General features: G+C 44.8%; 10 protein-coding genes across 12 annotated transcripts; 3 read left to right on the forward strand and 7 right to left on the reverse strand.

The window, feature by feature from the left end:
- Window positions 1–4,159: 4,159 nt before the first annotated feature.
- Window positions 4,160–8,673, reverse strand: LOC6739050 (zinc finger protein OZF). 2 transcript variants are annotated; one of them, XM_016169100.2, is made up of 5 exons: window positions 8,654–8,673; window positions 8,157–8,568; window positions 6,013–6,786; window positions 5,442–5,837; window positions 4,160–5,382 (listed from the first exon to the last, which is right to left on the reverse strand). In XM_016169100.2, the coding sequence occupies exons 3-5, from the start codon at window positions 6,586–6,588 to the stop codon at window positions 4,786–4,788; spliced, it is 1,569 nt and encodes a 522-aa protein (XP_016032885.1). In that variant the 5' UTR covers window positions 6,589–6,786; window positions 8,157–8,568; window positions 8,654–8,673; the 3' UTR covers window positions 4,160–4,785. The 2 variants fall into 2 exon arrangements, with proteins under 2 accessions (XP_016032885.1, XP_044778780.1); XM_044922845.1 differs by lacking the exons at window positions 8,157–8,568; window positions 8,654–8,673 and adding an exon at window positions 7,475–8,128.
- A 109-nt stretch (window positions 8,674–8,782) lies between these two features.
- On the forward strand, window positions 8,783–9,567 carry LOC6739051 (DNA-directed RNA polymerases I, II, and III subunit RPABC3). Its single transcript, XM_016171913.3, has 2 exons — window positions 8,783–8,987; window positions 9,060–9,567. The coding sequence occupies exon 2, from the start codon at window positions 9,065–9,067 to the stop codon at window positions 9,512–9,514; it is 450 nt and encodes a 149-aa protein (XP_016032887.1). The 5' UTR covers window positions 8,783–8,987; window positions 9,060–9,064; the 3' UTR covers window positions 9,515–9,567.
- LOC6739052 (extensin) lies at window positions 9,545–10,514 on the reverse strand. The gene has a single exon (XM_002085810.3). The coding sequence runs from the start codon at window positions 10,298–10,300 to the stop codon at window positions 9,614–9,616; it is 687 nt and encodes a 228-aa protein (XP_002085846.1). The 5' UTR covers window positions 10,301–10,514; the 3' UTR covers window positions 9,545–9,613.
- Window positions 10,515–10,590: 76 nt separating this feature from the next.
- Window positions 10,591–11,374, reverse strand: LOC6739053 (mucin-7). The gene has a single exon (XM_002085811.3). It carries the CDS (start codon window positions 11,314–11,316, stop codon window positions 10,729–10,731), a length of 588 nt encoding a protein of 195 aa, XP_002085847.1. The 5' UTR covers window positions 11,317–11,374; the 3' UTR covers window positions 10,591–10,728.
- An 888-nt stretch (window positions 11,375–12,262) lies between these two features.
- Window positions 12,263–13,495, reverse strand: LOC6739054 (proline-rich extensin-like protein EPR1). Its single transcript, XM_016169097.3, has one exon. It carries the CDS (start codon window positions 13,431–13,433, stop codon window positions 12,918–12,920), a length of 516 nt encoding a protein of 171 aa, XP_016032888.1. The 5' UTR covers window positions 13,434–13,495; the 3' UTR covers window positions 12,263–12,917.
- A 579-nt stretch (window positions 13,496–14,074) lies between these two features.
- Window positions 14,075–14,731, forward strand: LOC6739055. Its single transcript, XM_039293371.2, has one exon. The coding sequence runs from the start codon at window positions 14,116–14,118 to the stop codon at window positions 14,692–14,694; it is 579 nt and encodes a 192-aa protein (XP_039149305.1). The 5' UTR covers window positions 14,075–14,115; the 3' UTR covers window positions 14,695–14,731.
- A 3,397-nt stretch (window positions 14,732–18,128) lies between these two features.
- On the reverse strand, window positions 18,129–18,943 carry LOC6739058. Its single transcript, XM_002085816.4, has one exon. It carries the CDS (start codon window positions 18,832–18,834, stop codon window positions 18,250–18,252), a length of 585 nt encoding a protein of 194 aa, XP_002085852.1. The 5' UTR covers window positions 18,835–18,943; the 3' UTR covers window positions 18,129–18,249.
- A 1,036-nt stretch (window positions 18,944–19,979) lies between these two features.
- Window positions 19,980–20,886, reverse strand: LOC27206206. Of its 2 annotated transcripts, none has more exons than XM_039293372.2 (2): window positions 20,289–20,886; window positions 19,980–20,132 (listed from the first exon to the last, which is right to left on the reverse strand). In XM_039293372.2, exon 1 carries the CDS (start codon window positions 20,799–20,801, stop codon window positions 20,301–20,303), a length of 501 nt encoding a protein of 166 aa, XP_039149306.1. In that variant the 5' UTR covers window positions 20,802–20,886; the 3' UTR covers window positions 19,980–20,132; window positions 20,289–20,300. The 2 variants fall into 2 exon arrangements, with proteins under 2 accessions (XP_039149306.1, XP_016032890.2); XM_016169096.3 differs by having other exon boundaries at window positions 19,980–20,135.
- A 1,108-nt stretch (window positions 20,887–21,994) lies between these two features.
- Window positions 21,995–22,980, forward strand: LOC6739060. Its single transcript, XM_002085818.4, has one exon. The coding sequence runs from the start codon at window positions 22,100–22,102 to the stop codon at window positions 22,877–22,879; it is 780 nt and encodes a 259-aa protein (XP_002085854.1). The 5' UTR covers window positions 21,995–22,099; the 3' UTR covers window positions 22,880–22,980.
- An 826-nt stretch (window positions 22,981–23,806) lies between these two features.
- Window positions 23,807–24,845, reverse strand: LOC6739061. The gene has a single exon (XM_002085819.3). It carries the CDS (start codon window positions 24,785–24,787, stop codon window positions 23,978–23,980), a length of 810 nt encoding a protein of 269 aa, XP_002085855.1. The 5' UTR covers window positions 24,788–24,845; the 3' UTR covers window positions 23,807–23,977.
- Window positions 24,846–25,278: the final 433 nt, after the last annotated feature.

Genomic DNA, 25,278 nt, shown 5'->3' on the forward strand with positions numbered 1-25,278 from the left:
TTCCCGGGCCCATTGGCCATGTCTCTTAATATTTTTGACATATTGGCCGGGGCCAGAGCCTTGGCCATAAGTCTGGGCCCTGGCCGAGAAGCCTCTTATTGTTGTTTGCTCCTTCCCCAGACATTTTCACAAAAAGGAAATGGCAACAACAAAAAGGAAAACAACAACAACAACAGGAACAATCTTAAAGAAACCCAGCGGACTTGAGTCCGCTTTTAGTGTCTGCGTTGCCTTCTCGCATTTGAATTGCAAATCCTATTATGACTTGTGAAATTATAATTTTTCTAGTTGCCTGGCTGAAGTCCCCATGCCCATGCCCGCCCATGCCCCCCCTGCCACTGCCACTGCCCCACCTCCGTGGATTGGTAGGTTCAAGTCCAGGGCCCCATGTCCATGTCCAGTCATAACCGCAGAAGGTTCAATAGCATGAATTATGCATATGCAGACGGTTTCGTTCTTTTGGTTTCGTTTCGGGAAAATCACAAGCACACGCATCCACATGAACTTAGTTATGATAACGTTGCACATTTCTGACTCCACCGTCTCCTAGACAAAAACAGAGACGCGGCCGCTGAATGCAGCTCTTCATATTTGTTTTGGCCAGTAAAAATGACCCAAGCGAACAGAATCCGCAGTGAGCACTGAACAAAATTTCGAGCAATTTTTGATTTTTACCAGTCTGTCTGATCAACGCGAAAGTGATCTGATAAATTTGTTGCAATTTTTTAATCTAATGTGGCGATTTACCTAGAATAAGTCCCAATAAGTCTCACTAAAGCAAGTTCTGCCTGAACATCTCATATAGATCCTTAGCTCTATTAAAATGAATCAAATAATACTACGTATTTCATGTTTATTTCTCGCAGTGCCGATCGTATGCTTTATGCGTAGCAGCTGCAGCATAGATGGAGATGGAGAAGACTCTGACGACGCCCCCTCTTTTGGGTTGCTACCGCAAAACTCTGGCTGCATCTCTTTTGGCCTTAACTGGGCCCAAACCTTGGGCCCGAGACCCAACTGGATCTTATTGCTGGTGCTGGTGCTGTGGCTGATGCTGATTCTGGGCTGTTGGACTGCAGCAGGCCTTGCTGACAGAACAAAGAAGTCGTCCATTTGTAATTGTTGTTCCTGATGCTGTTTCTGTTGCTGTTGCAATAAGGGCAGCGCAGACATGGACAAGGATTACCACTGCAACGCACTTCACCATGCCGTACCCATAAACCCATATACCCATACTCATACGCATGTACATAGCCATTCTTAAAGCCAAGTCCAAACCCAATCTCAATCCCGTACCCAAGCCCAGAGCTTTGGCTATACAAACCATCTGTAGACTTGTACTTTTGCTAAGGCAATCCGACTGCCCAGGTCTGCATACTTTTATGACTTTTGACTTGACTTTGACTTGCCTCCTTAAACGCCCTGGCCAGCAGAAGTTGAATGACCTCAATGGCTTAGCTCCCCTTGGCTGAGATCCAAAAATTCCTGCTCAAAGCTGACCAATTACTGGTTACCAGCATATATCTCCAAAAGCAATATGTATTAAATCCAAATCATTTAGCGTGTTGAATGAAATAGATCATCTTTCACAAATTTGAATTAGTAATGTAACAATTAATTTAAGTGGTTAATTAATAAAGATGTACGTATATTCATAAAAATAAGTACACAACCATAAAAGTAGTTTTACGATATTTACAGAGCTTATAAATTCTTGAAAACTTGACTTAGCCGTCGAATGCAAATTAAGTCTACTTAAATTCAAATGCACTGTGAAATTGGTTTCATTTGGGCATTCCCAGGCAATTATGGATTTCTTCTCTTTTGGCCCTTGCCGATGACGTGGGCTACTGCAATTTAGCTGGCCAGTTTCCCAACTCCGCCTCAAATTTAATGTCAGTGAAAAACTTCACTTGAACTTCTCCGAGGCTAAGATTCATATTAAAGACTTTGCGTCCAAGTGGTATGACATTACCCCAATGCCAGAGTAAATTCGCTAATAAGCCGCAGACAACAAAAGAATTATATATGCATTACATAATGCCAAACAAGCTAACGCAAATGATAGCGACCAAGCATGGGCTAAAGCCAAATCAATTTGCTACACAGTCCACAGGTCCCGAAGGGAAAACGGAAATGGACCTGCTGCTCGGAGGCTCTCGAAACGGGCTGCTCCTCCGTGCTCTCATCATTAACATTGTCCCGGTCAAATCCAGGTATGCAGATGAGGCTGAGCCACCAACGAGCCCCGGCCAACAGGCGAAACATGCGTACTTACGTCTGTGACTATTTGTTTCACGAATTCGCGGCGCATTTTACTTGGAAAATAAACAAGCAAATCTAAACGAAGGTTGTTGAATTTCATATACTCTTCATAGGATAATTCTATGCCAAAAACCAAGAGTAAGAGTATGTAATCCAATGTTGTAAAGAATATATTAATTTACTTGGAAACAATACCAATTGAACTTTTCACGACCGGGGATGTATTAATGTTCAAAATTTGTATATTATATTATTTTCCATAATATTGCAAGTAAATTGAAACGACTAACAGCACTGATATTGTCCTCCTGTATCCAACTGAACAAGTTTTCACATATAGCCAATAGATCGAGTGTGACTGCTCTCTAACCAGCAGAGGCATTCTGTCCGTCGGCCCAAACATGGCAAAAGGCATGTCCATCCTTCCTATCGCAACAAGAGCAATTTGTTCTAATGCGCCATGGCAGCGGCAGCTGCTGGAAATGGCGAGACTAAATCTGTGGAAGAAGCTGAAGGAGCTGGAGTGCCTGACTTGCAGTTGCCACGGCTGTGGAGTAGCAGGAGGACATGGAAGTGGCAGTGGGCGGTGGGCGGTGGTTGCTAGTTGGTGGTTGGTGGGAGCAGAAGTAACCGAGTTAGCTGAGATTGTAAAAAGGGCAACCACTGAACACGCAACGGCCAGAACAAATGTAGACATTAAGCTGCTTCCCGGGACAAGAAATCGAGATCGGGAGCGGGAACGGCATGGAATGGGATGGCAGACTGGCGGAGATTACATCAGCAGCTTCAGGTGACAGACACGCAATGGTTTGGCCGGAGAAAAATCCCTGCCTGCTACCCAAGCGAACTATCATAAAATCATAACTATATTTGACACATAAAATTGTACATACATCTTATGGACAAGCAAATGGCACCCCCACCATCCGATTCCATTGGGTTGACACTAACGGTCGCGTCAATAAATTCGCCGTGCAAATTTCATTAATTGCTCAGGGTGGGTGGAAGGTGGCGGACCGGAGGAAGTGGCGCGGGCAGGTGCCACAGCGCCTGCAGATGCCACCGCTGCTTAGAGAGCTCGGTTCGCATGCAGTGCGGGGTTTGCCATAAAAAATATTGGCCACCTTAATGTAAGTGGCTTATAAATTTGTGCACAAGCCCAGACCATTTATGGCCATCGGGCAGGGACCCATGGGGCACTTGTACCTAACTGTTTATGTGGTTAGATGCCAGCCCGGTTGGGTGTGCCTGGGTGTTTCTGTGCGACTCGCTGCTTTTTTGGCCGCATTCAAATATGGAATGCAGCTTCCAGCCGGACATGGCTTGAAATTCCATAGATGAGCCTCAAAGGTCAAAGGCACGCCAGCAAGAAGATGCACAAAATTGATTGATTCAAGCCGTGTCGCTTCCTAAGATGCGACGAGAACAATTTGTTGCAACAAACAGCTTAAAACTGTTATTAATAGGCGAAAAATTAAAGATGCTAGTAACAAAGAGGAATAGTCGAGATTCTCAATTTTCAAATACAAGTTACAGCAAGATCGGAAGTTGACCTTTGTCATTTGTTGTAGACGACCAAAATTCGTTTTTTATAAACATAGAAAAAGGCAATAAATAAGCAATAATAATTTATTATTAATTTAATAATAATAATTTATTATTATAACCCAACATTTTTAAATATTAAATTAATATTAATATATTCACACTCCCAAGAGTGTGGGAGCATTTTTTTGGATAGTGGACGTGCTCACTCTTAGTTAAAGGAATGGGTTCTTTTTATCATTCGTCCTCATAAACTTTCTCTAACTCTTTTCAACAGTGACTAACGAAATCTTAATGTAAGCGAAAATAAAACTTGCTGCAAATGGTTTCATGATTAAAAAATCCAGTGTTGGGTTGTAATCACAAACAATATTTATTATTCATTTCATTTTTTCACTTGCGTATTGTGATTTGGATTTCAGCTGTACACTTCAGATTTTGCACTTTTTACACACGATATATAATTTATTTGAGTTTTCCAAAAGAAAAAAAGGTTGGAAAAGACAAATGGCAACTAAATGCATTAAGTTTATTAATTTTACAAGCATGGCCACAATGAGTTGTATTGCACTTGAGCTGTTATAGATTCACTCCGAGACAATATGTTGCTCTGGCAAGACTAAGTATACAAAAATGTTTGAGGTTTCAATCATGTTAGACTTATTATTATATAAATTATTGCATCGATTCATTCATTCTTAAACTAATTTCCTTTAATAGGAAAATTATTATGACAACACTAACTCATACATTCTTCAAATTATACTTTTTGGTAGCAGCAAAATTGGGATAAGGGTAGTAATTCAGTAAAATGATCTGTACTATAAAGTATACATCTTTGGGATAAATTATTTGGTTGGGTTTCGTTCTGCAACTTTGGGTTACTAAACATTAAACTAAATGGCAAGAACTAGTTCTTCAAATCCTTCTTCTATGGCACACTCGCATTTGGCGTTGGCTAGCAACTCCTGGATTCTACTTCTGTTTCATATACATGGTGGCAATTTTCTCGAGAATGGTGTCGATAGACAACAATTCGTCGCTAAATTTCTGCATTGTGGGGGCTGGCACAATCCACTTAAGAAATTCCTCCACATTTAGCCGGAGTCTGGCCAATGGTGTCATCGTGACGTCGTCATGGGATTGTCGCTGAGCCAGCTTCAAGGATGCAATGATAACGTTATCGATTAGACGCTTCTCGTAGCCCAACTGACGCAGCTTTTGAGCGGAGCTAATTTTTTTCAGTACTACTGCCATGTTAAATCTTAAGACAGAAAGAATTTGCGCATCTTCAGACTGATTGCCACTGGGTTTGTCCCCGTCAACTGGACACTTGGCGCACTGCTCAACATGCGACTGCAGCTCCACCTTGATCTTAAAGAACTCGTGGCAGCCTTCGCACATGTAGGGCTTTTGCTGTTTGTGTATCTTCTTCATGTGGTTCTTTAGGTGTGCCAGCTGAGAAAAGGCAACTTCGTCTTCGCACAGCTGGCAGCGAAAGGGTTTTTCCCCCGTGTGCTTCCGGATGTGCAGTTTTAGTACGCTTGAATGGGCAAAGGTCTGGTGGCAGATCTGATGGAAGTAGAAACATCATTTATGGCTACATGCTAGCTAACACACTTTCAACTTACCCTACACTGATAGGGGCGCTCTCCCGTGTGCATCCGCATGTGGACATTGTACTGGCTCTTCTGGGTGAAATATGTGTTGCACACCTCGCACACGTGTGTCTTAACAGCGGCGTGCCTCTGCATGTGAGTGGCCAAATCTTCGTCCGGCTCGATCATCTTATGGCATATCTCGCACTCAAATTGCGTCAGCTTGTGGTGCTCCTGGTTTATGTGGGCTCGCAGGGCCAGCTCGTTGGCGAATTGGCTCTCACAGATGCTGCACCGGTGTTCCATGCCCTGCTCGTGTCGCTCCATGTGCACCCGTAAATTGGCGTTGGTTGAGAAGCTAGCCGAGCACTTGGTGCAGTTGAACTGCTGGATACTAGTCTTGTGGTGAGAAACCATGTGCTGTTGCAGCTGCAATATAGATGATAATATATATTAGAAACACCAATGGTTATGACCTATAAAAACCAAAGCCTAATCGAAAGTTCATAATTAAATACACTTAAGTTTATAATAAATCAAGTAATGAGAAAAATATAAAATTAATCGTTAAATCGCAGTAAAAATGGAATGTCGTATTACTCACTTGACCTCCTCGCGCGAATTTTTTGTCGCAGAGGGCGCAAGGATAGGGCTTCTCGCCAGAGTGGAGGCGCATGTGGAGCCGCAGGCGCTCCTTGAGGGCGAATGATTTTGGGCACTGGGAACAGACGAACTGCTTCCGATGCTCGTGGGCGGTGGTGATATGGTTCTTCAGGTTGACCGCCTGGCGGTAGCTCTTGCCACAATCCTTGCACTTGTGAGGTCGTTCGTCCGAGTGGATAAGCATGTGGCGTTGCAGATCCGTCTTGCCACCGAACTCCTTGGAGCATTGACTGCAGACATGGTGCTTGCGTTTCACCGGTTCGTCCTTTCGGGCAGACTTCTTAAGCTGCGGCTGCACGTAGTCATGATCTTTTGAGTCCTGTTCTCCGCCGTCGTCCTCCTCGTCGTCCACACAGGCATCGCGCAGACTTGCCAAGCTGCTCTTCCTCCTCTTGATCGCAAGCGTGGGGCCTGGTGAGGATTCCCTCGCCGCCGGCGGCGAGGACAGCGATATGCCGCTGTCCGTGAGCAGAGAGACGGCATCCTCCTTGGACACACTGCGACGGCTGCGTACCATTTGTTTGGTTTTTATTATTTGGATTCGTAACTAAATATCTGGGGACCGCTTCCTGGGAAACACCGGCACCTGCTGCGTTTGGCTTTACTTCTAGGGTTAATGTTCTACGTATGTATTTAGGGTATTCGTATTTTTTGGTTCGATTGCTACTTCTAGGATAGTTCCCATTCACCTTTGGTTTGGATTAGTTCAGATGGGCTGCAAAAAAGTTAAGAGCTGTTTTAATTCTCCACTCGCCGAGCGCCACGTTCCGAAGCAGACGGATCAAATCGAAATCGACGAATCAAAAACACAGACAGAAATAGTAACCGTAAGTGAGGCCGAAACAGAAACAAGAAGAGAAACAGCAACGGAACAGAACCTCCAGCTGTGTCAACAGTGATAAGACCTATGCACAGGAAAAATATTACCAAAATTGGGGGATTTGCATATTTAAGTGCTTCGAAGTGCATGACACTTTTATACGTGTTATTGCAATAGTTCTTACTATTTTTGCAGTGTTGTCCAAATCACGTGAGATTTGAGATTAAACGTTGTTTATCATAATTAGTTAATTGATTGCAATCCATTAGCTATCCAATTAAAAAATATATTCGTTTCTTTACAAATCTAGTTAACAACGAAATGTTGTGCACTGTTTTTCGCGGTGTATAGAGCTAGGAGCCCATGTCTTGAAGTGGATCGCGTTATCAAATGGCATTTCCAGCGAACGTAAGCTTCCACAAAAAATTCCCAGTTTGTTGTCTTAATCTTTTGTTTGGGCGGGAGCGAGATGGAGAAAGCGCCTGATAAGATCCCGAGAAAGGCAACAACTGATAAGCAATCCACTGCACTCACTAAAATCACGGTAGAGCTATAGACAGATATCGAGATAAAGCTGTGCAACCTGAGCGTTTTCGATCCCGCGGCGTCTGTTCTCCGAGGCGGCGGAGTTTCCAATGAAAAGCGAGCACACTGGAAATGCAACTGGATAAGAGCGATGACGATGACCCTGGACTGCGACGAACATCTGGCAAGCAGATTGGGAACCCTCCGATTCCGATTCCAGTACCGAGCAACCCCCTGCCCCTGCGGAGGGTTAATGGTTCATTAGAGCCGCACCCGCAGAAGCTGAAAACTAACTCACTTTCGCAGCACAACGGCCCTCGACCAAACTGTTGAAAAAGCGAATTAAAGCTAGAATCCGGAGCTGGGAATCGAAACTGAAAGAGAACGGGGCAAAAAGCACGAACGACAGCGAAAATCACACACAAAAAGCGAAAATAAAGAAGTGAATACATAACAGCAGTTTTGTAATGCTAAATAGGCGGGGTTATGGGGGTGGGTAAGGGTTAAGGCGGCGGGGGTCGCTGGAGGAGGGGAGGGACCGTTGAAGTCTTTCGTATTCGGGACACAAAACTCGACGACTGTGTAGTTTCGGGGTCTTGCAACCGATTGTTAGTAATTAATGCACCAGCACCACAGCACTCATATACGCAAACCAATCTATTCTAAACATATGCTACACATTTGGCCCAGGGGCTCCACATTCAACACCAACACCAAAGCCCCATCGGGCGTGGACTTACCTTCGCAAAAAGCGGGAATCGCTAGGCTAAGGGCCTTCGATCCACAGGAACACTTATCGTCACCCCGAATGGGACACACTTGGACTTCCTATGCATTCCGCGTCCGACTAGGAGTTCGCTTCTTATTTGTTTATAATTTCGACGCCCCGAGCTGTGTGTACATACTTTTTGCAATCCGCTAGCTGGCAGTTCGACTGGCTTTTCAGGGTGTATCCATCGTGCTGCCTGCGGCTAGACCTTTATGGGACTTTGTGGGTTTGCCTATTCTAAGCCAATACTGCGATTTGTCCAGCAAATAAATAACAGTTTTCGGTGGTTTTTTAATGTTGTTCTTAATCTTAGTGATGTGTATTCACCGATAGACGGTCTCACTGGGACTCTCGCCTACAGATGGGCGCGTGATGCACAGTCACTAGTTAGAGAAAATCAAATGACGTTTAGGTTGCGGCGCAATAAATTATAAACCCAATTTAGTTAAACAAAAAGTTTAAAATCACCTTGCACAGCATTTGCAATATTTATTAAATTTCAGTAAGAACAAAGCACGCTTTGCTGAACGTGACTTCCTTTACACACTGAAATCACAGCCTGCTGAACGTGACTACTTCGCTCACTGAAATCGCAGACGTGTGGCAGCACTCAAGCCGCCAAAAAGATCTGGCATCGCTCATTCTTAACACGCGCATGCAAAATATTTAAGAAATAAATATTAGTCGCAAACAGTTTTAATATAATATAATTTTGCTGAAATAAACCCAGTTCATTAAAGAAATCGCATCTACCTCCGCATATAAGATTCAATACGTATAAACTCTATTCAGCCGACTCAAGGTAAGGCGTGCGTTTATGGCGCTCCGCTGAAATGACTTCAAAGCAACAACTCATCAAATTATCACATTTCAGCTAAAATGGCTGGAGTACTCTTTGAGGACATCTTCAACGTGAAAGACATGGATCCGGAGGGCAAGAAGTTCGATCGTGTGTCCCGCCTGCACTGCGAGTCCGAGTCTTTTAAGATGGACCTGATCCTGGACATCAACTCGTGGCTATACCCCATGGAGCTGGGCGACAAATTCCGCCTGGTTCTGGCCACCACGCTGCGCGAGGATGGTTGCCCGGACAGCGGGGAGTACAATCCAATGGAGCACGAGGGCACGCGGGCGGACAGCTTTGAGTACGTTATGTACGGCAAGATCTACAGGATCGAGGGCGACGAAGCACACAATGAGGCCTCTCGGCTCTCCGCTTACGTGTCCTTCGGCGGCCTGCTGATGCGACTGCAGGGTGACGCCAACAATCTTCACGGCTTCGAGGTGGATCAGCACATGTACCTGCTGATGAAGCGACTGGCCTTCTGAATTTTCTACCTACTTATTTTCGATCGCAAATTAGACATAGACAACAAACTTTATTTACAGTGTATTCATAACATTGGTTGGAGTGCAGGAAAAAGTAGTCTATTGCCTGGATGGGCGTCTGAAAGGCGCATTGACTATCAGTCGTGATGGCCGTGGGCGGAAAGGAATGCGGCGATCCACGAAGGGCAAAGCCTGTGGAGTCGATGGAAACACTGGAGTAGGTCTAATAGCATTCACAATCTTGACCGCATTTGGCCGAGGACGAGCCTTAAGCTTAGCAGGCCGACGCTGCGGAGTCGGCAGAAGCGGACGCTGCGGGCGGAAGGCAGCCAGGCGGTTCAGAAGCGGAAGAACATACTGAGCCTGGGGTGGCAGCGGCAAACTTGCCAAATTAATTATAGCTGCGCTTTGTGGCAATGTGTTGGAGCTGTCATCGTTGGCTGGCTGGTCTGGAGGACCGTAGGTCTGATCGGGAGGTCCATAAACTTGGTCCGGTGGGCCGTAGACCTCAGCTGGCGCTTCCACCACAGCCGGTGGCCCGTATGTTTCAGCTGGAGGGCCATATGTCTCCTCTGGTTGAGGAAATTCAACTGCCTCCTCCGTTGGCAGGTCGAATGGCGGATCGGGGACCAGGCCTGCTGGTGGATATGGTGCTTGTTCCTGTCTTTGCAGAAACCTGCCCGCCGCGGCTCCTGGGAACCTCAGATGACTGCCTTCAATTCCATTCAGGCAAAGAATGGAACAAAGCGCAAAGGTGGCCAGAGAAGCACTTGGATAACCGGACATTGTGGTGTGCTGACATAAACTGCTGCATGGGCGGCTAAGTGGCGCCTATAAATACCCACTAGGAATGCCCTTGGGGACTGCCCAATTCAAACGCCCGAAGAAACCTCGAGGCCGATGACTTATAAGCCAGGTCCAACGATACGTGCCCATCGCGATGATGACTAAAGCATGTGTAAGTACTGGCTGTTATGAAAATGTGGTTAGATTTCTTTAAAAGGGCGTGCTTATACAAAAGAATTGTATATTATTTTTACACAGAAAAAGAAATAGATATATATAACGCTTTCCTATTAGTTTCAATATGGATTTATTTTTAAATTGAATTTTGTAAGTGATTGCATTATCTCGCAAGAATAGATTCTAGCCCTGTATGATATTTGCTTAAATCTGATGTAGTGACGTCTTTGCTTACGCTAAAGTTTTTAAGTCTACCAACTGCGACGCAGGATCAGACGCTGAGGAACAGGCCTCTGGGAACGCCGTCCTTGAGGAAATCGCTGGTAGAGTCGGGCGGACTGTACGGGCTGTGGCTGGTCAAGACTGCTGGCTACAACGATCACAGTGCCATCCTCAGCAACCTCCAGCTGCGGTTCATCCTCCTCGGCGTCCTCATCAGCGGGCTGCAGCTTGGCACCATCCACCGATGCTTCCTCAGTCTCTGGAATATCATCAGTCTCGATGGGATTCTCCGGCAGCTGCTCAGCCTCGGGAGCAATAGCCGGTACGGAGTCGGCCTCTGGAGGTCCATAGGTGTTATCTGGTGGCCCGTATGTGTTGTCCGGAGGTCCATAGGTGTTATCAGGCGGCAGATAAGTGTTCTCCGGCTTGACTGTCGAACTGGGCAAATCGAAGGGAACACTCGGGGTGATGCCCGCCTCCGGATATCCAGTGGGCGAAGGACTGGGTATAGCCTCCACTTGGCGCGCCGAGAACCTCCGGCGGATCGGCTCCGCGGAGCCAAGCGCCAACAGGCTCAGGACAAGAATAGCAATTGGTGCGCCAGTCGGTTTAATCATTTTCGCGGTTGAAGGGCTTCTGTTCTGATTTCTCAATCCGACTCGACTTATTTATAGCCCCAAGCTACCAGATCGAGTTCTGCTATAATTTATGCTCGTCACTTTCAGTTTCAGGCTCTTATTCCCGGTAAAACTTTGATTATGTTGCGCTGATCGGCGGCAGTGTAGCTTCAGCTTAATACCCGATACGTGACCCTTTTTCGAAATTCATTGTCCAATGCTAAGATTTGGAATAGGCCACCCTTCCCCTCCTTCGAATCATTCATTAACACTTGGCGTGGGCTGTGAACACTCGAGTTTGTTTGGTTTTGGGTTCTTGGCAGTTCATAATTTTATTTGATGAACTTTGTATTCATGCAAAACAGAATAGGCTGTGAAAAAATCCATCAAGCACGCACTTTTAAAAGCACGTCCCACCCATATGCAACATTTGGACAGTTTCTATCAGGGTCAATCGAATTCAATAACAATGTTTTTTCTTATTAGCTTCGCTTTTGGAACACTCATTTACCTTACCAAAGATTATTATATTCTGAGCGTTGAGTTTTTATCATGGTCAATCGAGTTAAAAAACATAGTATTTATACCCGTTACTCATAGAGTAAGATTCGTTGAAAATTATATAACAGGCAGAAGGAAGCGTTTCCGACCCTATTCCTATGATCAGGATCAATAGCCGAGTCGATCTGGTCATGCCCGACTGTCCTTATGAACGTCTCTATCCCAGAAACTTTAAAAGCTAGAAGGTTGAGATTAAGCATACCATGTACCATGTTGCCACACAAACCGGCCAAAACTGCAACGCCCACACTTTTGCAAAATGTTTTCATATTTTGCATATTTTCATTAGTCTTGCAAATTTCTATCGATTGCCAAAAAACGTTTTGCCACGCCCACACTTTTGGAAAATTGTACTATATTTTAAAAATTGTATTATATATTAAAATTATATTTTTTTTACTTTATTTATCAATATATATCGATATTCCAGGGAAAGTATGCAATTTCGAGTACGAATTTCCACTAGCTGAGTAACTGGTATCTGATATCCAGGGAAGTCGACTATAGCATTGTTTCTTGTTTATTGTTACCTTAGCATTTACCTTCTGTTCACATATATCAAACTAAGTTTTACATTTTTAATTATTCAAACATTTAAAAACATATGGTAATGCGAAAATATTATAAAATTATAATATTCAAAGCTTTTGGAAGCCGAAACTATAGGTTAGTGTTTGGACAATATTTTTAATAGATCATAGAGCAAAGGGTATCTGGTAGTTGAGACTCCCGAATCTCTTGTGTCTTTAAATAAAAAGGTTTCCGCCATGCCTGATCCTTGTTAAGAAAATAAGATCTTAATAGGAAAGCAAATGAGTTCTTATATCTATTAGCTCCATCAACAAATTACTTTAGTTTTTCTGACATCTTTTGAAATTTTCAATTTATGACAAAAGGGTGGATTAACTCGAATATTTAAGCAAATTTTCCATTATTTAAATTAAAATATTCAACAACAATTTATTTAGCAACAAAGTAATAAATGCATATCCTAATGTGTCGATTCCATTTGATTTCTACCAAATTAGGGTTGACCCATTTCAGATAGTGTACACCAGCACTGATCCAGAGCGGATAATCTGAGCGGATCGAAGCTTCTCCGGGGTCGGACGACGACTGCGGAGGCGTTCGTTACGAGGCTGGATCAAGCCGGCGGGCACGGGATCGGCAGCAGGGGCCTGGTCCACTGGGCCATCAGCCGGCGGTCCATAGGTGTTTTCCGGCTCGGCAGGTGGTCCGTAAGTGTTATCCGGAGGGCCGTAGGTGTTGTCGGGCTCAGCTGGTGGTCCGTAGGTTAGATCAGGTTGCGCTTCGGTCTCCGTGGGCAGGTCGAAGGGCACCTCCGGTGTCACTCCTGCTGGCGGATAAGGAGCCGAGGCCGGGGTGGGTGCAATATCCACGGCGGGGTCTGCCGCAACTGCCTGATCCTCTGGAGCCTGCTCCTGACGGGCAAACTGCAGACGGGAAGATCGTACCCGGAACCTGGTAGGCTCTGCCACAGAAACGGCAGCCATCGCTGCGATCAGGAGCAGGGAGCAGATGAACTTGTGGGCCATGTTGAGCTGCTGCTGAGTTGTCTTAGAATGTTGTCAGTGGCTGGAAGTCGCGTGCCTTTTATACCAACTGAAGTTTTCGGCCACTCGGGTATATTTGGCACACCGAGGGACACCCTTTCGTTGGCCTACGGACGTGACAATATTTAGTCAAGGGCCCATGTCTAAGCCATAACCATTGGCCGTTAATTATAACCCGCGGGCACTTAACTTTGACACGTTACGTGGACCCACTGGGGATGAGCAATGGGCTGAAACTAAAGAAGTCGAACTAGTAACGAAAGTCATTCGTTGACTAGTAAGTCTTCTGGCGTAATTCTATAATTGTATAAATATGTTATTACTTTAACTGAGCTATTGCATTTCTTGCATAACCTACTTCCCTTTTTATGTGCTGAGAATGACACTAAGTATATGGCCTATGGTCCACATGGGCAACTAGGGCTGTAGATCTGCTAGCACTTTAAATTCCACTCCACTGTGCGGCGCCTGCTTGACATACGCATGCGCATTGATGGATTTCAAATCGCGGCGCTCTGCTTAAAATTCACGGCGTTGTTGGCTGGGCTAGAATCGCTGACCAGTGACCACCGATGAGCAGGGCCACCGCTGCGGCATTTGGAGGTATAAAAGTTAAAGCTCCATATACGACAGCCAACACAGCTCCACTGCAAGTCTCACGATCATGGCACGTTACCAGTTTATCAGTTCGCTCCTCCTCCTGCTGGTGGCCATCAGCGCCGTGAATTGTGCGGCACAGGCACCACTTCGGCGGACTCTGCGCCTGCGTCCGGTGGCGTTCGCCCGGCAGGAGGTGGCTCCCACGCCCTATCCCTCGGCTGCTGAGCTGAAACCCGCCTCTGAACAGCCCGCGCTGACCTACGGACCTCCTGAGGATGTGGATACAGATGCCTTGCCGTCGGATCAGGAGCCACCAGTGGACACATTTGAGCCTAGCCCAGAGAACGAGGAGGTGGACACCGAGGAGAGCTCACTTGAGGCCACCACACCCTCCTCCGCTCCGGCCCGCCTGCGCAGTCGCCAGAGATTGGCCAAGTTGCAGCTGGCCAAGCCCAAGCGGCTCCGCCAACGCACAGCTCGCCTGGAGGAGCTGCCCGTGGATGCAGCAGTGGCTCCAGTGGCTCCGGTGGTTCCAGTAGCTCAGGCTCCAGCACTGGCCACGCCCCAGTTTTACTATGTGGGTGCCCAGCAGCCGTATTACCTGGCAGCCTACAACGCTGCTCCCCAACAACTGGGCTGGTAGTAACCCTATTTGCCTTCTCTTAATTTGTTCGGTTTGGATTGTTTAAAATGTTTAAAAATGGTTCGTCTGCTTGTTTTCCTTACATTTTAAGTAATCTCAGCCCTAAAAGACTAAATAAAGAAAACCCGTTATATGATAAGCGAAGGTAATTAATAAATTAAATGGGCCGACTCCAATATCAAACAAATTGGTTATCTTTTACGTGAATAATTTAGAATTTATTATTTAATCGAAACATATTTTGTGAAGGTGTGTGGAGAAGGGGGGATAATCAGTGTCCTGCCATGCTCATTTATACGTGTCAGTCCATCTGACTCTGTTACTTTATATTATTATTAATTTATATTATTAATCAACATCTATCGATTGTCGAAGGATAATTAACAATTTTGCATGCGAAATAATTGATTTAACTGTTAATATTAAATTGTCGAAATGGATACAAATATGTTTGCCCGACTTTACACACCGCTCAAAGATTTTTAAAACTTAGTGAAAGCCATTCGCCTTTAAGAACAACTCATAGTAGACCTATTCTGAACGAACTCCTGTTCAGAATGTTTTGCATATCCCCTTGACATGTGAATTGCCTCGGAAGCGTTTAAAGGGTTCCTTGTTTCCATCGCATACTGTTAGCGGAATTGTATGGTCTTTTGTGAAAGGCTTCCCATTTCCAATGCATTTTTAATGCTTTGTTTTATTCCAGCTGTAGTGGCTGACTCACCAGTGTAATGGCTTCCTAAGCTATTTTTTAGTCTGCGCAATATGATGGGTGATTGGTTGGTCTTTGAACATTGATGAAGGTACAGTAGAGCGAGAACATAGTTAGGGACAATTAAGTTTAATATCCGAGTTATTCTAAATATTAAAAATAACTCGGTACATATTGTGTACGTTCCTTCGTACCTTCCATCCTGACGGTCATAGATTATGATAACCTCGGCTTGTGATTCTGGCCAAGAAAACATAAGCACACGCTTGTTCCTACCTGTTACATACTTTTCAATGAGTCTAGTATACCCATTTACTCTAACAGTACCGGGTATATACATTTAAATAACATGCATAGACGCACCTTTGTGCACATAGAGTACACCTTATTACCATTTTTAATAGTGCATTTTGTAAGCTTTAAAGCTTATATAAATAACTTCATCTGCTATCAAGGTTTAGTTTGTACAGAGAAATAATAAGTCAACATTACTTAGAGACGAAGTGCAACATTATTTAGGAAAATGCTAGTATCCTGTGCAAAAATGTTCAAATTTTTGATGATCATCATTGTGGCTCTCCTGGAACTAACCAAGGCACTGGATTCACCTGGTGTTGCCACGCAGAGACCACCTGTTGGGGATAAAGTTGTATATCCGTTGGAGGACTACCAATATATCGATATCCGTTGATAAATTATTTGTTCAATTTGCGACCCTCCAAGTTATGCGTCTAATAATTCAATTATCTATTATTTGAAATCAATGTTAAGATCAGGCTTAAGATCAGAATTATGAAAAAAATAGTCAACCGTTCAACTAATTCCCTCGTTTTTTAGTTCTTCGATTGCTTAATAGTTTAGAAACCAAAAGGGCTGCCAAGGGCGGCTGTTTCAATCTATTCATTCAGTTGGACAAGGCTGACAGTTCCTCCGACTTGGAGGGCAGAAGACCCAAACTTTCAAAGAACGATCTTTGATAATATTCTGATGCGAAAGAAAGGCACTTTAAAACGTTTGCGCTCCTGTAAGCACCTCCCACATAGATTTTATTACAATTATTCATCCAATAACCTACACCATTTTGTAGTCTACTCATTCTTTTAACACATACCAATATTAAATGATTTTCTCAACCTAACTAAGTACTGCAGGTAACAGGTATCCCACAGTCGCAACTTCTATATTTGAACACAACTTTGTTTCTTTACATTTTAAAAATAACAAATTTATAGTAGAGTTAAAAGTAATGAAGTGTCTCTATGCGCACAAAGTTGCGCATCCAAATAGGGAATTAATGTATATTCTATTGTGGGCGTTGTAGTTAAGGGGTGTGGGGTTGACTCTAGGTGAATCCCAGAAGTAACACATTTATGAAATTTTACTATTGCAATTCTGTTATTAGACAGGTTTATATTATATAACTATACTGCGTAAACGAAAATCATTTCGATGTTTATAAGTACAACATGAGAAAACCGTAGTCAAGTTGCCCGACTTTCAGATACCCATTACTCATCTTGTGGAAGAGCGAACGAGAAATTTAAAAAGTTTCATGGACATATCAATAAATATTAAAAAAAGAACCAGCATTTTTCACAAGTGTGGGCATGACGGTTTGAAGTGGTTTGTTGGGGAGGAAAGGGGCGTGTGTATACCGACATAAAATACAATTAAATAATAATAAAGCAAAACCTTTTTCAAAAGTGCGGGTATGGCTGTTTTGTCAACATTATTGTCTGCACCTACATGTCTCAAGAATCTGCATGCTTAGTCCCAAGAATCTAGCGTTTATAGTTCCTACGTTCAACCGACATACGAACGGACACACTTGTACCTGTTACATACTTTCTTTGAGTCTAATACACCCGTAGAGAAACTACGAGTAATCTTAGCGTTCTTGCTTAAATTTTTCCTGAGATCACATCACTGCGGCTGCTGTATATATACGAACAAATTAAAATTTGATTTGATTGTTCCGGAATATACAATGCTTCAATACTCATATACTACAAAAAAATTATTCAAAATTGTTGTTCGATATAGTAAACTTTCGTTCTACCATTTCACGAAAAATCCGTCACTGTAGCGGGAAACACCTACATATAGTTTTTTTTAAACCTTGCTATAGAAATAAAACAGCTCAACCATCCACATTAAGAAGTTTTGTTATCAACTGGCTTGTATTATAGGTCTCTAATTTCAAGGATTCATAGGCTCTGGCAGTACAGGACTTTTTCAAAAGTCGAACCATGTTATATTCGGTAATATATAATATTTAGTTTGTAGATTATTTCTTTTGAGGTGATCAAAGCGTACTGGTGTTAACTAATTTTCTATTTTAAATTCTTTTAATTTTAAATTGGTACATTATATATATTCCGTTGTTATAGCTTCCGGACATCAAAGTAAAGGATTTTAGCCATTAACTACTACATTACCTCCTAATAGCTACTCCTACTCCTAATAGCTAAAGACATCTTACATTTATTTTCCTGTAATTTCACCTGGGCTTAGCTCGGCCTGTACCGGTCTTCCTAAATAGAATGAAATGTTCGAAAGAATCATGAACCGATTGTCTAATCGGTTTTAAAAACGCTTCGAGGCTATCATCACGACTTTTGTTAATCACATCACAAATATTAAAATATAATCGAATGGTTCGGACATGCCATTAATCTTATCAACTTTGAGTTAATTCCCTTATCGCCACCTAAAACACACATTTTCCTTTTCATTATATAAAATAAATAGGTAATTCTATATTTAAATTCGCACATATTTGAGTAAGTAAGACGACGATTTTAAAAATCTCATTTTTGTTATTAATTTCAATAGTTCAATAGTTAACCGCGGAAGAAAGATGCCCGCGTCTCCAGGCCGCCCACATTCGGTCTCGAGCTATTTCGATGGGCCTCGATGGCCTGGTAGTTAATGAACCAGAAGGGCTGCTGCTCCACGGGCAGCTGACTCAAGTGGTTGACCCACTCGCGGTCACCATGGGCATCGATGGGCAGCTGGCTGAAAACGGGGGCCACTGATGTTGCGGGTCTTCCGGCTGTGGAACTGGCGGGCTGGGTTGTGGACTGTGGACTGTCCTCTGCTCCAAATCGGTTGGCCACAGTGGGAGCCGCCTCCGGAGCAGACGCACTTATTGGCAGTACTAGGGGAACTCCAACTGGCGGCCTCTGGGAGGCTCCAAAGGGTAGATTGACTAGAGCTGGCCTCTGCGAGCTGGATGGCTCTCCGAATCTTGTAGCTATATCCACTCCGGTGATATTCTCAACGGCTGTGTTCTGGGTTGCGTGGTACTTGTCCTTCTGACTTAGTCCACCTGGTGGCCTCAATCCCGCAAAGGAGGGCCGTTGCGCTCGGATATTTTCCAACAGAGTCATGACAATGATGGCCACGGCAAACATTCGTCCCAGCATTGTTGCAATGAAAATTTCACTTTCTGCACGCGTTTCTCCGGCAGCTTCACGCGAAGTAATCCGGTCTGATCTTCACCGACAACTGAGTACAGGCGGCTGGGATGATGATTTAAATAAGCTTCGGCTCTCTGCTCCACAGCAGCTTTTCTTCGAATCGAACGGGTTGCACAGAAAGAAAAAAGTATTATAATAAATTACGTTTTAAAGTATCCAAGCTAAATATGAATTTCCCTTCTAATATCAACGGAAGGCAAATAAAAAGTGAAGTCATTTTTAATAGTGGTAAAAAAAAACGATCTTATGTGAAACTGCATTGTTTTGTTTCGGTGTATACTATAGTAATGACTTTTAATACGACTAATTAAATTTTTAAGTCCCCTGCATATACGTAATTCATGTTTAGAGGAGAAACTTGTAGTAGTTGTATTGTTAACATATACATAGGTATAGGTGCTTTATTGTCGAAGGGAACAATTCCTTAACTTCCTTACTTTGTGATGTGTAATGTGTTTATCTTAATGGTTAAAAATACTCTTACTTCGGCCCTTGACAATCCGCGAACATTTCAAATTTGCAAATTCAATTAAGTGAATCATTTCAGTTCGTAATTATGTGTGCCGAAATTGAGTTATTCTTCCGGATAATTCCTAGAGCACTTTTACCTGAATACACAACAATATTTATATTAATAATTATTAAAATTGTTTCAGTCATATTTATGGTTCCATAAATACAGTTCATGTTCTCAATGTCGTAATTATTCTTTTTACCATGCAGGAATCCATTTTAAAGTGCAGTTTTTTTTCATCATCATTTTTTGTTTCATTGAACTTGTAAACTTTTTCCCACACTGATTACCCAGACTGACCTGAATCGAATTCAAGATTAGAGTATTTATTTTTCACTAGGAGTTCAGACTGGCGTATTTCTTGTTTTTTTGCGGTCGGGGCAATCCCAAATTCGTCACCAGCTTGCGAAGCGTGCGTTCCCAAACCGGTTGCAGGTCTTCCCCTTTACCCACTCTCCCGGTGACCAATGGCTTCTTGATCAAGTTGGCTGAAAATTGGCTTTTGGACGCGTCTAGGAAAGTTTCTTTCCCGTCTGTACCGAAGTGATTCACTGGTATGTCTGCCAAAAGAAGTTCGTTCTATCTCGAAAGCAGATTTATTTGCATTATATTATAATCGGATGTGTTTTATTTATGTGTAGAGTGTGGGATCAGGTGAAGAAGTGTTCCTGTGTGGGTTTTTGTCGTCATCGTGGCTGGTGGATCGTCATGGGTTTTTGTTTTGAGTTGGCTGCTGGAATTGCAAGCAAAATAGCCAGAATTATTTAAAGGAATAATCATTACATGGAATCTTACGAGCCTATTCAATGTATATTGTTTTTTTTTTTTTGGGGGGGGGGGGGGGGGGGGTTCAAAACTTATTCTTGATGAGTTCTTAAATCCTTACCTAGATTTTCATTTAGAAGCGTCGCACGGTGGACCGGACAGCACTCAATTTGGCCGGACGAGCAGCGGCTGAAAGTGGACGGCGATAGGCCACGGGCTTGGCTACTCTCCGGTAGTTAGCGGCCCTCCTGGCAGCTACCAAACGGGCCTGCTGCTCCGCCGGAATGTCGGCGGCGGCGGGCAGATCGTTTCCGGTCACGTCCGGTGGGCCGTACACCTCGTCGGGAACGCTGTTAGGCGCAGCATCGGGCGGTCCATAGACGGCATCTGGTGTGGGCTCGGCGGCCGAGGGAGCAGCAGCCTCGTCGAAGGGCACTTCCGGCTTCAGCTCATCCGCCGAGGGATACGGAGTGACGGCATCCGGATCAGCTGCGTCGGCGGGAGCCAGCTCCTGGCGAGCGGAGTACCTCGAACGTCCGCGGCTCAGGCGCTGCGAATAGCGCTGCTGCTGAGCTTGGGAAACGGCCAACAGGCTGAAAGCTGCAGCCATAAGGATAACCTGAAACTTTGCCATGGTGGAGATGAATGGATGGAAGTGTATCTGTGGGAAGGCTGAACCAACGACTGATGACTGGAAGAGCCTCCCTGGGCGCTTTTATAGGTAGGACTTGGATGGGCACCTGTTTAGTGTGCGGCGCGTGGACCCAGCGTGGGCATCCTTTTTTGGACCTACGGTCTGACGTCGGCACTCCACTATGGTCTTGGTTACCCACGATCGGCGGTGTCTGCGGCGTCTTTATGCGCCCACGACGTGACCAGAAAGAGGAAGCAGATGTTGATGTCCGAGGTTCCGCCAGAAATCAGTCCAAAATCTGAGAGTGTCTCCACCTCGATTAAACCAATCGCTCAACATTAAAACGCTCTTAATGTGACGGACGGTGAAATTAATGGCTAGTCGTAAATTTTGGGGCGAAGTTAAAGGATATTGGTAAAATGGAAGCGGGCAAAAATCTATTTTAGGCCAATGCACAAAGCCTTGAAATATTTAAAACTTATGTTGTACTGAATTTAAGTATGGTACCTAAAAGCCATTCATTTATAGAAATAATACATTTTATTGTAAGAATCACCCTCATACTCTTATTGGTTTAAAAAATATCAAACAACTTAAGACTAGCTGACTTTATTATCAAATTTGTATAAAGTAAAACAAGTAATTAAAGTAATTTCTTTAATTGCGATTTAAAACTAATTTGTAAATATTTTTGGGCTTGCACCTATTATTTACATTTAACCATCCTCACTTTATTTCATGTAATGATAGTTCAGGACGTGACACAAAACAATCGTTTGGGGAACGGGCTGGTGACCTTGGCGGTCACCTCAACGCCAAATCGTTGATCGCATAAATATTGATTATAAGTGTTTAATCAAAAATTCTAACGCTCAAGCTGACAATTCCAGCATAATGCAATTGACAACAGTCCACTCCGTTTTCGCTTTCAATTGGCTGGGAATTGGATTGCGTGTCACGTACGAAACGCATTTAATTTTCAAAGAACATGGCGAATCGGACGTGGACATCGGACACCAGTTGGCAGTTGGAGACCGGTGATAATGTGGACGATGCGGGCGATATGGGCGATATGGTGGAGATATGAGCTGGCAGCGGACGTGGTTTTGTCGGCGGAGACCAGAAACAAACAAAAGGCTATGCAAATAAATCATTAAGTGTGCGCCTAATCGATGTCGTGTCGATATAGAAGCTTCATGTCAATATTCCCCGGGATCGAGAACTCTGTATAAAAGTATCGCTCACAATCGTACGTGGATCAGTTGGGTCTAAATTCGGGCCGAGATCGAAAGTCCAACATGCAGTGCATTCTACCCGTTATCCTTTGCCTTTGGGCTCTTAGTCCCGTCCAGATCGAAGCGCGTCAGGTCAGGATCAACCGGTATGCGGTCAGTGTGCAGGAGGATCAGCCGGCCGAGGCTAAGGATGCTCCCTATCCGGCGGCAGGCTATAGACCACAAGGTCGCTCCTTCTGGCTGCCAGGCGAAGTGGAAGTAGAGGTCATTGAAGGGCCCGGTGCTGTGGAGGCCGAGGTTCAGGAAGGCTCAGGTTTGGGGACGAATCAGCTGACCACCACAACCGAACTGCCTCTGGAGGATCTGTCGACCAGCACTACAGATCCAACCGACGACTGGAGCACAACCACCAACTGGGTCTCCGTGGACACTACCACAGCTCCCCCAGCTCCCCCCGCTGTGGAATCCCGTTCCGGTCGGGCTTTTGTAAAAGCTCCTTATACACCGGCCGGCTACCGACCAAGTCGCGCCTTCCGCCTGCCCACCGAGCAGAGCAGGGAGGAGGAGCAGAAGACCTTCTCCAGCAACTCCACCGACAGCAATGCCGATCACCCGGTCTGCGGGGTCAGCACTGACCCCCTGAAACCCACTCCGGAACCAGGATCCAAGGATGAGCCGGACTCGGAGAGTGTCGTCTTTACTGCCAATGTGGGACCTGCTGTGGTGGTGGCTAGAGCTCCCTCCTCCATTCCGGTGGCTATTCCCCTGCGATCGCAGCCTCTGATCCAGGCTCCCAGATCCCGGGGATTTGTCTACACCACGCATGTGGAGCAGCGGTGGTAATGGGGCGGGAGGTAATCATTATCATTGTTAACAGTTCAGTATTTAAAGTTACTTTTGTTTATGAAGAAATAAATGTTTTCTATTGTTATTTACCTTTAAAACTCTTGGTATTTACTTATACTACTGTATATGGCTGAAAATCAATTCAATTTATAAACTACTATTTGAACGTTCAAGCACCACGAGCTGTTTTACTTAACTTGACAGCAAAGATTCTGGAAGTTTTTATAGGAATACAAATTATAACGTCATCACTCTTATCGTTTTCATCGGCCGGAAGTTGTGGCACGTTCCAAACTTTGTTTCTCTAACGTCACTGAATGTTTTGTTAAATATTGTTTTCGTTTCCAATTGAAGGAGAGGAGTGTTTTCTATCAAATGGTGACAGCTTATATCTGCAGTCAGCCGGAGAGTTCTTCTTCCCGGCAACCCGACATCCCGGCCAGCCGACATCCGTATTAAATTTGACGTGCGGATGTGCAAAGTTTTAACCGTGGAACGTGCGTGGCATCCGGAAAGGCGTTCGGCGACTTTGGAGGAGGAGGCGGAGCTTATAACCCCCACACCCTCCACTGCCGTCTTCATGGAGGATTCAAATTGAATAACGAGTATGCGAGTGCTCCCTGTACCACGTGACGGGAGGAGTGAATCCGCCGAGACCATTGAACCTACTTTATACTGTTGGGGACTTGTTGAGCGGTTGGAGTTCTCGTGGCAGACATTTATGGCAATATTTTTGAATATTTTATGTGAGATTTTCGTGGATTCACCACGGCATTCTATTGAAGCGACAGCTCCAATAAATTTGGATACAAAGTACCATATTTATGAATAGATTTTTTTTTGTCAAGTCCAATTCGAGCAGCACCAATTCAATCTATATCTAATATATTGTTAATCTATATCAAAGACTAAAATGTGTGCCCTTAAAATATGGGCCTATTTATTTCGTTAAAGGCCATTCATCAAGCCATTCGATAAGCATATTCAAGAGGTAACAAAAGTCATCAAAAACGAGTTAAGAAGAAACTTTAACAGAGTCCGCGTGGCCACCGCGCCGGGTTAATTGATTCGTCCTGGCACGCCTCCTTGGGAAAGTCAGCGCAAATTGTGCACGTAATTGACAATCAAAGGATCATCGAAGCTGGTGGGCACGATTTCGACGGAGTGCACAACCGGCTGCAAGTGGGCATCGCTGTCGATGTGCGTGAAGCTGGCCAGCTGGAGGTCCAGGTCATCGTGGCCGCCATCCACCAGCACGTACTCGGCCTCCGGCTCCACGATGGCCAACTCCACGGCGGCATTATTGTCGCCGGGCACCTGCGGCTGCTCGGCAATCGATAGCGTTGCATTTTCATTGTCCTGGGAGAGGGAGATGGCCACGTTCGGTGGTGGGGACTCCTCTCCGGCCGGAGTGGCGTCGATGGCAAACAGTTTGGTAGTGGCCGCAGTTGTGCTGCTCTCTGTGGTTAAACTTTCAGGAGTGACGCCCTTCTCCTCGTCCACCTTTAGCTCCGCGGCTTCCTTTGGCTGCTCAGTTGTGGTTACCTCAACTTCGGCCTTGTTGTCCTCCCCCTCGTCGTCCTGCTCCTCGAGATGGCGCTCAATTTCATGGATTCGCTTGGGTGTTGTACTAAGCAGCAGGAGCTTCCCGGACTTCTCTGGCGCCACAGCGCTATCCTCATGTAAAGTGCCCGGGGCAGGATCAATCAGTATGCTGGCCTCCTCGTCGCGACTCAAAGCAGGACCCGCCAAAGTTGTGGCCTCCTCGGTGGTGACATCCCCCTCTTTATCCCGGATAACCGCACTAGTTGTGGTTTCCGGAACCTCCGGATCCGCTCCGGGGCGGATAACAGCCGCCTGGACCACAGCCAGGCATAGTAGAGCGCAACCGAGTCCTTTCCACATGTTCGCTGGTCAATTTGCTGACGATTTGATGGCAGTCCACTCCAGACGGGCGTATTTATACAAATGGTTCCCACCCATTCGGGAGCTGTCATAATTTCAGCCCTGAGCATTTAATTTAACGCGAAACTTCCGCAAGTGGCCCAAACCGGAAATGTAATTCCGACCGTCGGTGGGCGTGAGTTTCTGTCTGCCAGAGGGTGTTGTGTTGTGCGAGTCTGTGGCGGCATTGAAGGAGGCCAGAAAGGCCTGGGTCGTTACACCTTAAGCCCCGCACATCCCCATTGACCGCAACGATGGCCAGAGTGGCAGCCCCAAAAAGTCACTTTACATTCTTGCCTTTAACTTCGTTACGCACACTAGCATACTACGCATACGCCAGAGGTTGAAATAGTAGTGCCAGTGGCACTAGCTTTCCAGTTATTTGAAAAGTAAAGATAACAAACTTCGCTTCTACCCTGGAGTCCGAAAACCCTCGCTAAACCAATTAGTTT

This window comes from Drosophila simulans, chromosome 3L (genome assembly GCF_016746395.2).
Source record: "Drosophila simulans strain w501 chromosome 3L, Prin_Dsim_3.1, whole genome shotgun sequence".
Lineage (NCBI taxonomy): Eukaryota > Metazoa > Arthropoda > Insecta > Diptera > Drosophilidae > Drosophila > Drosophila simulans.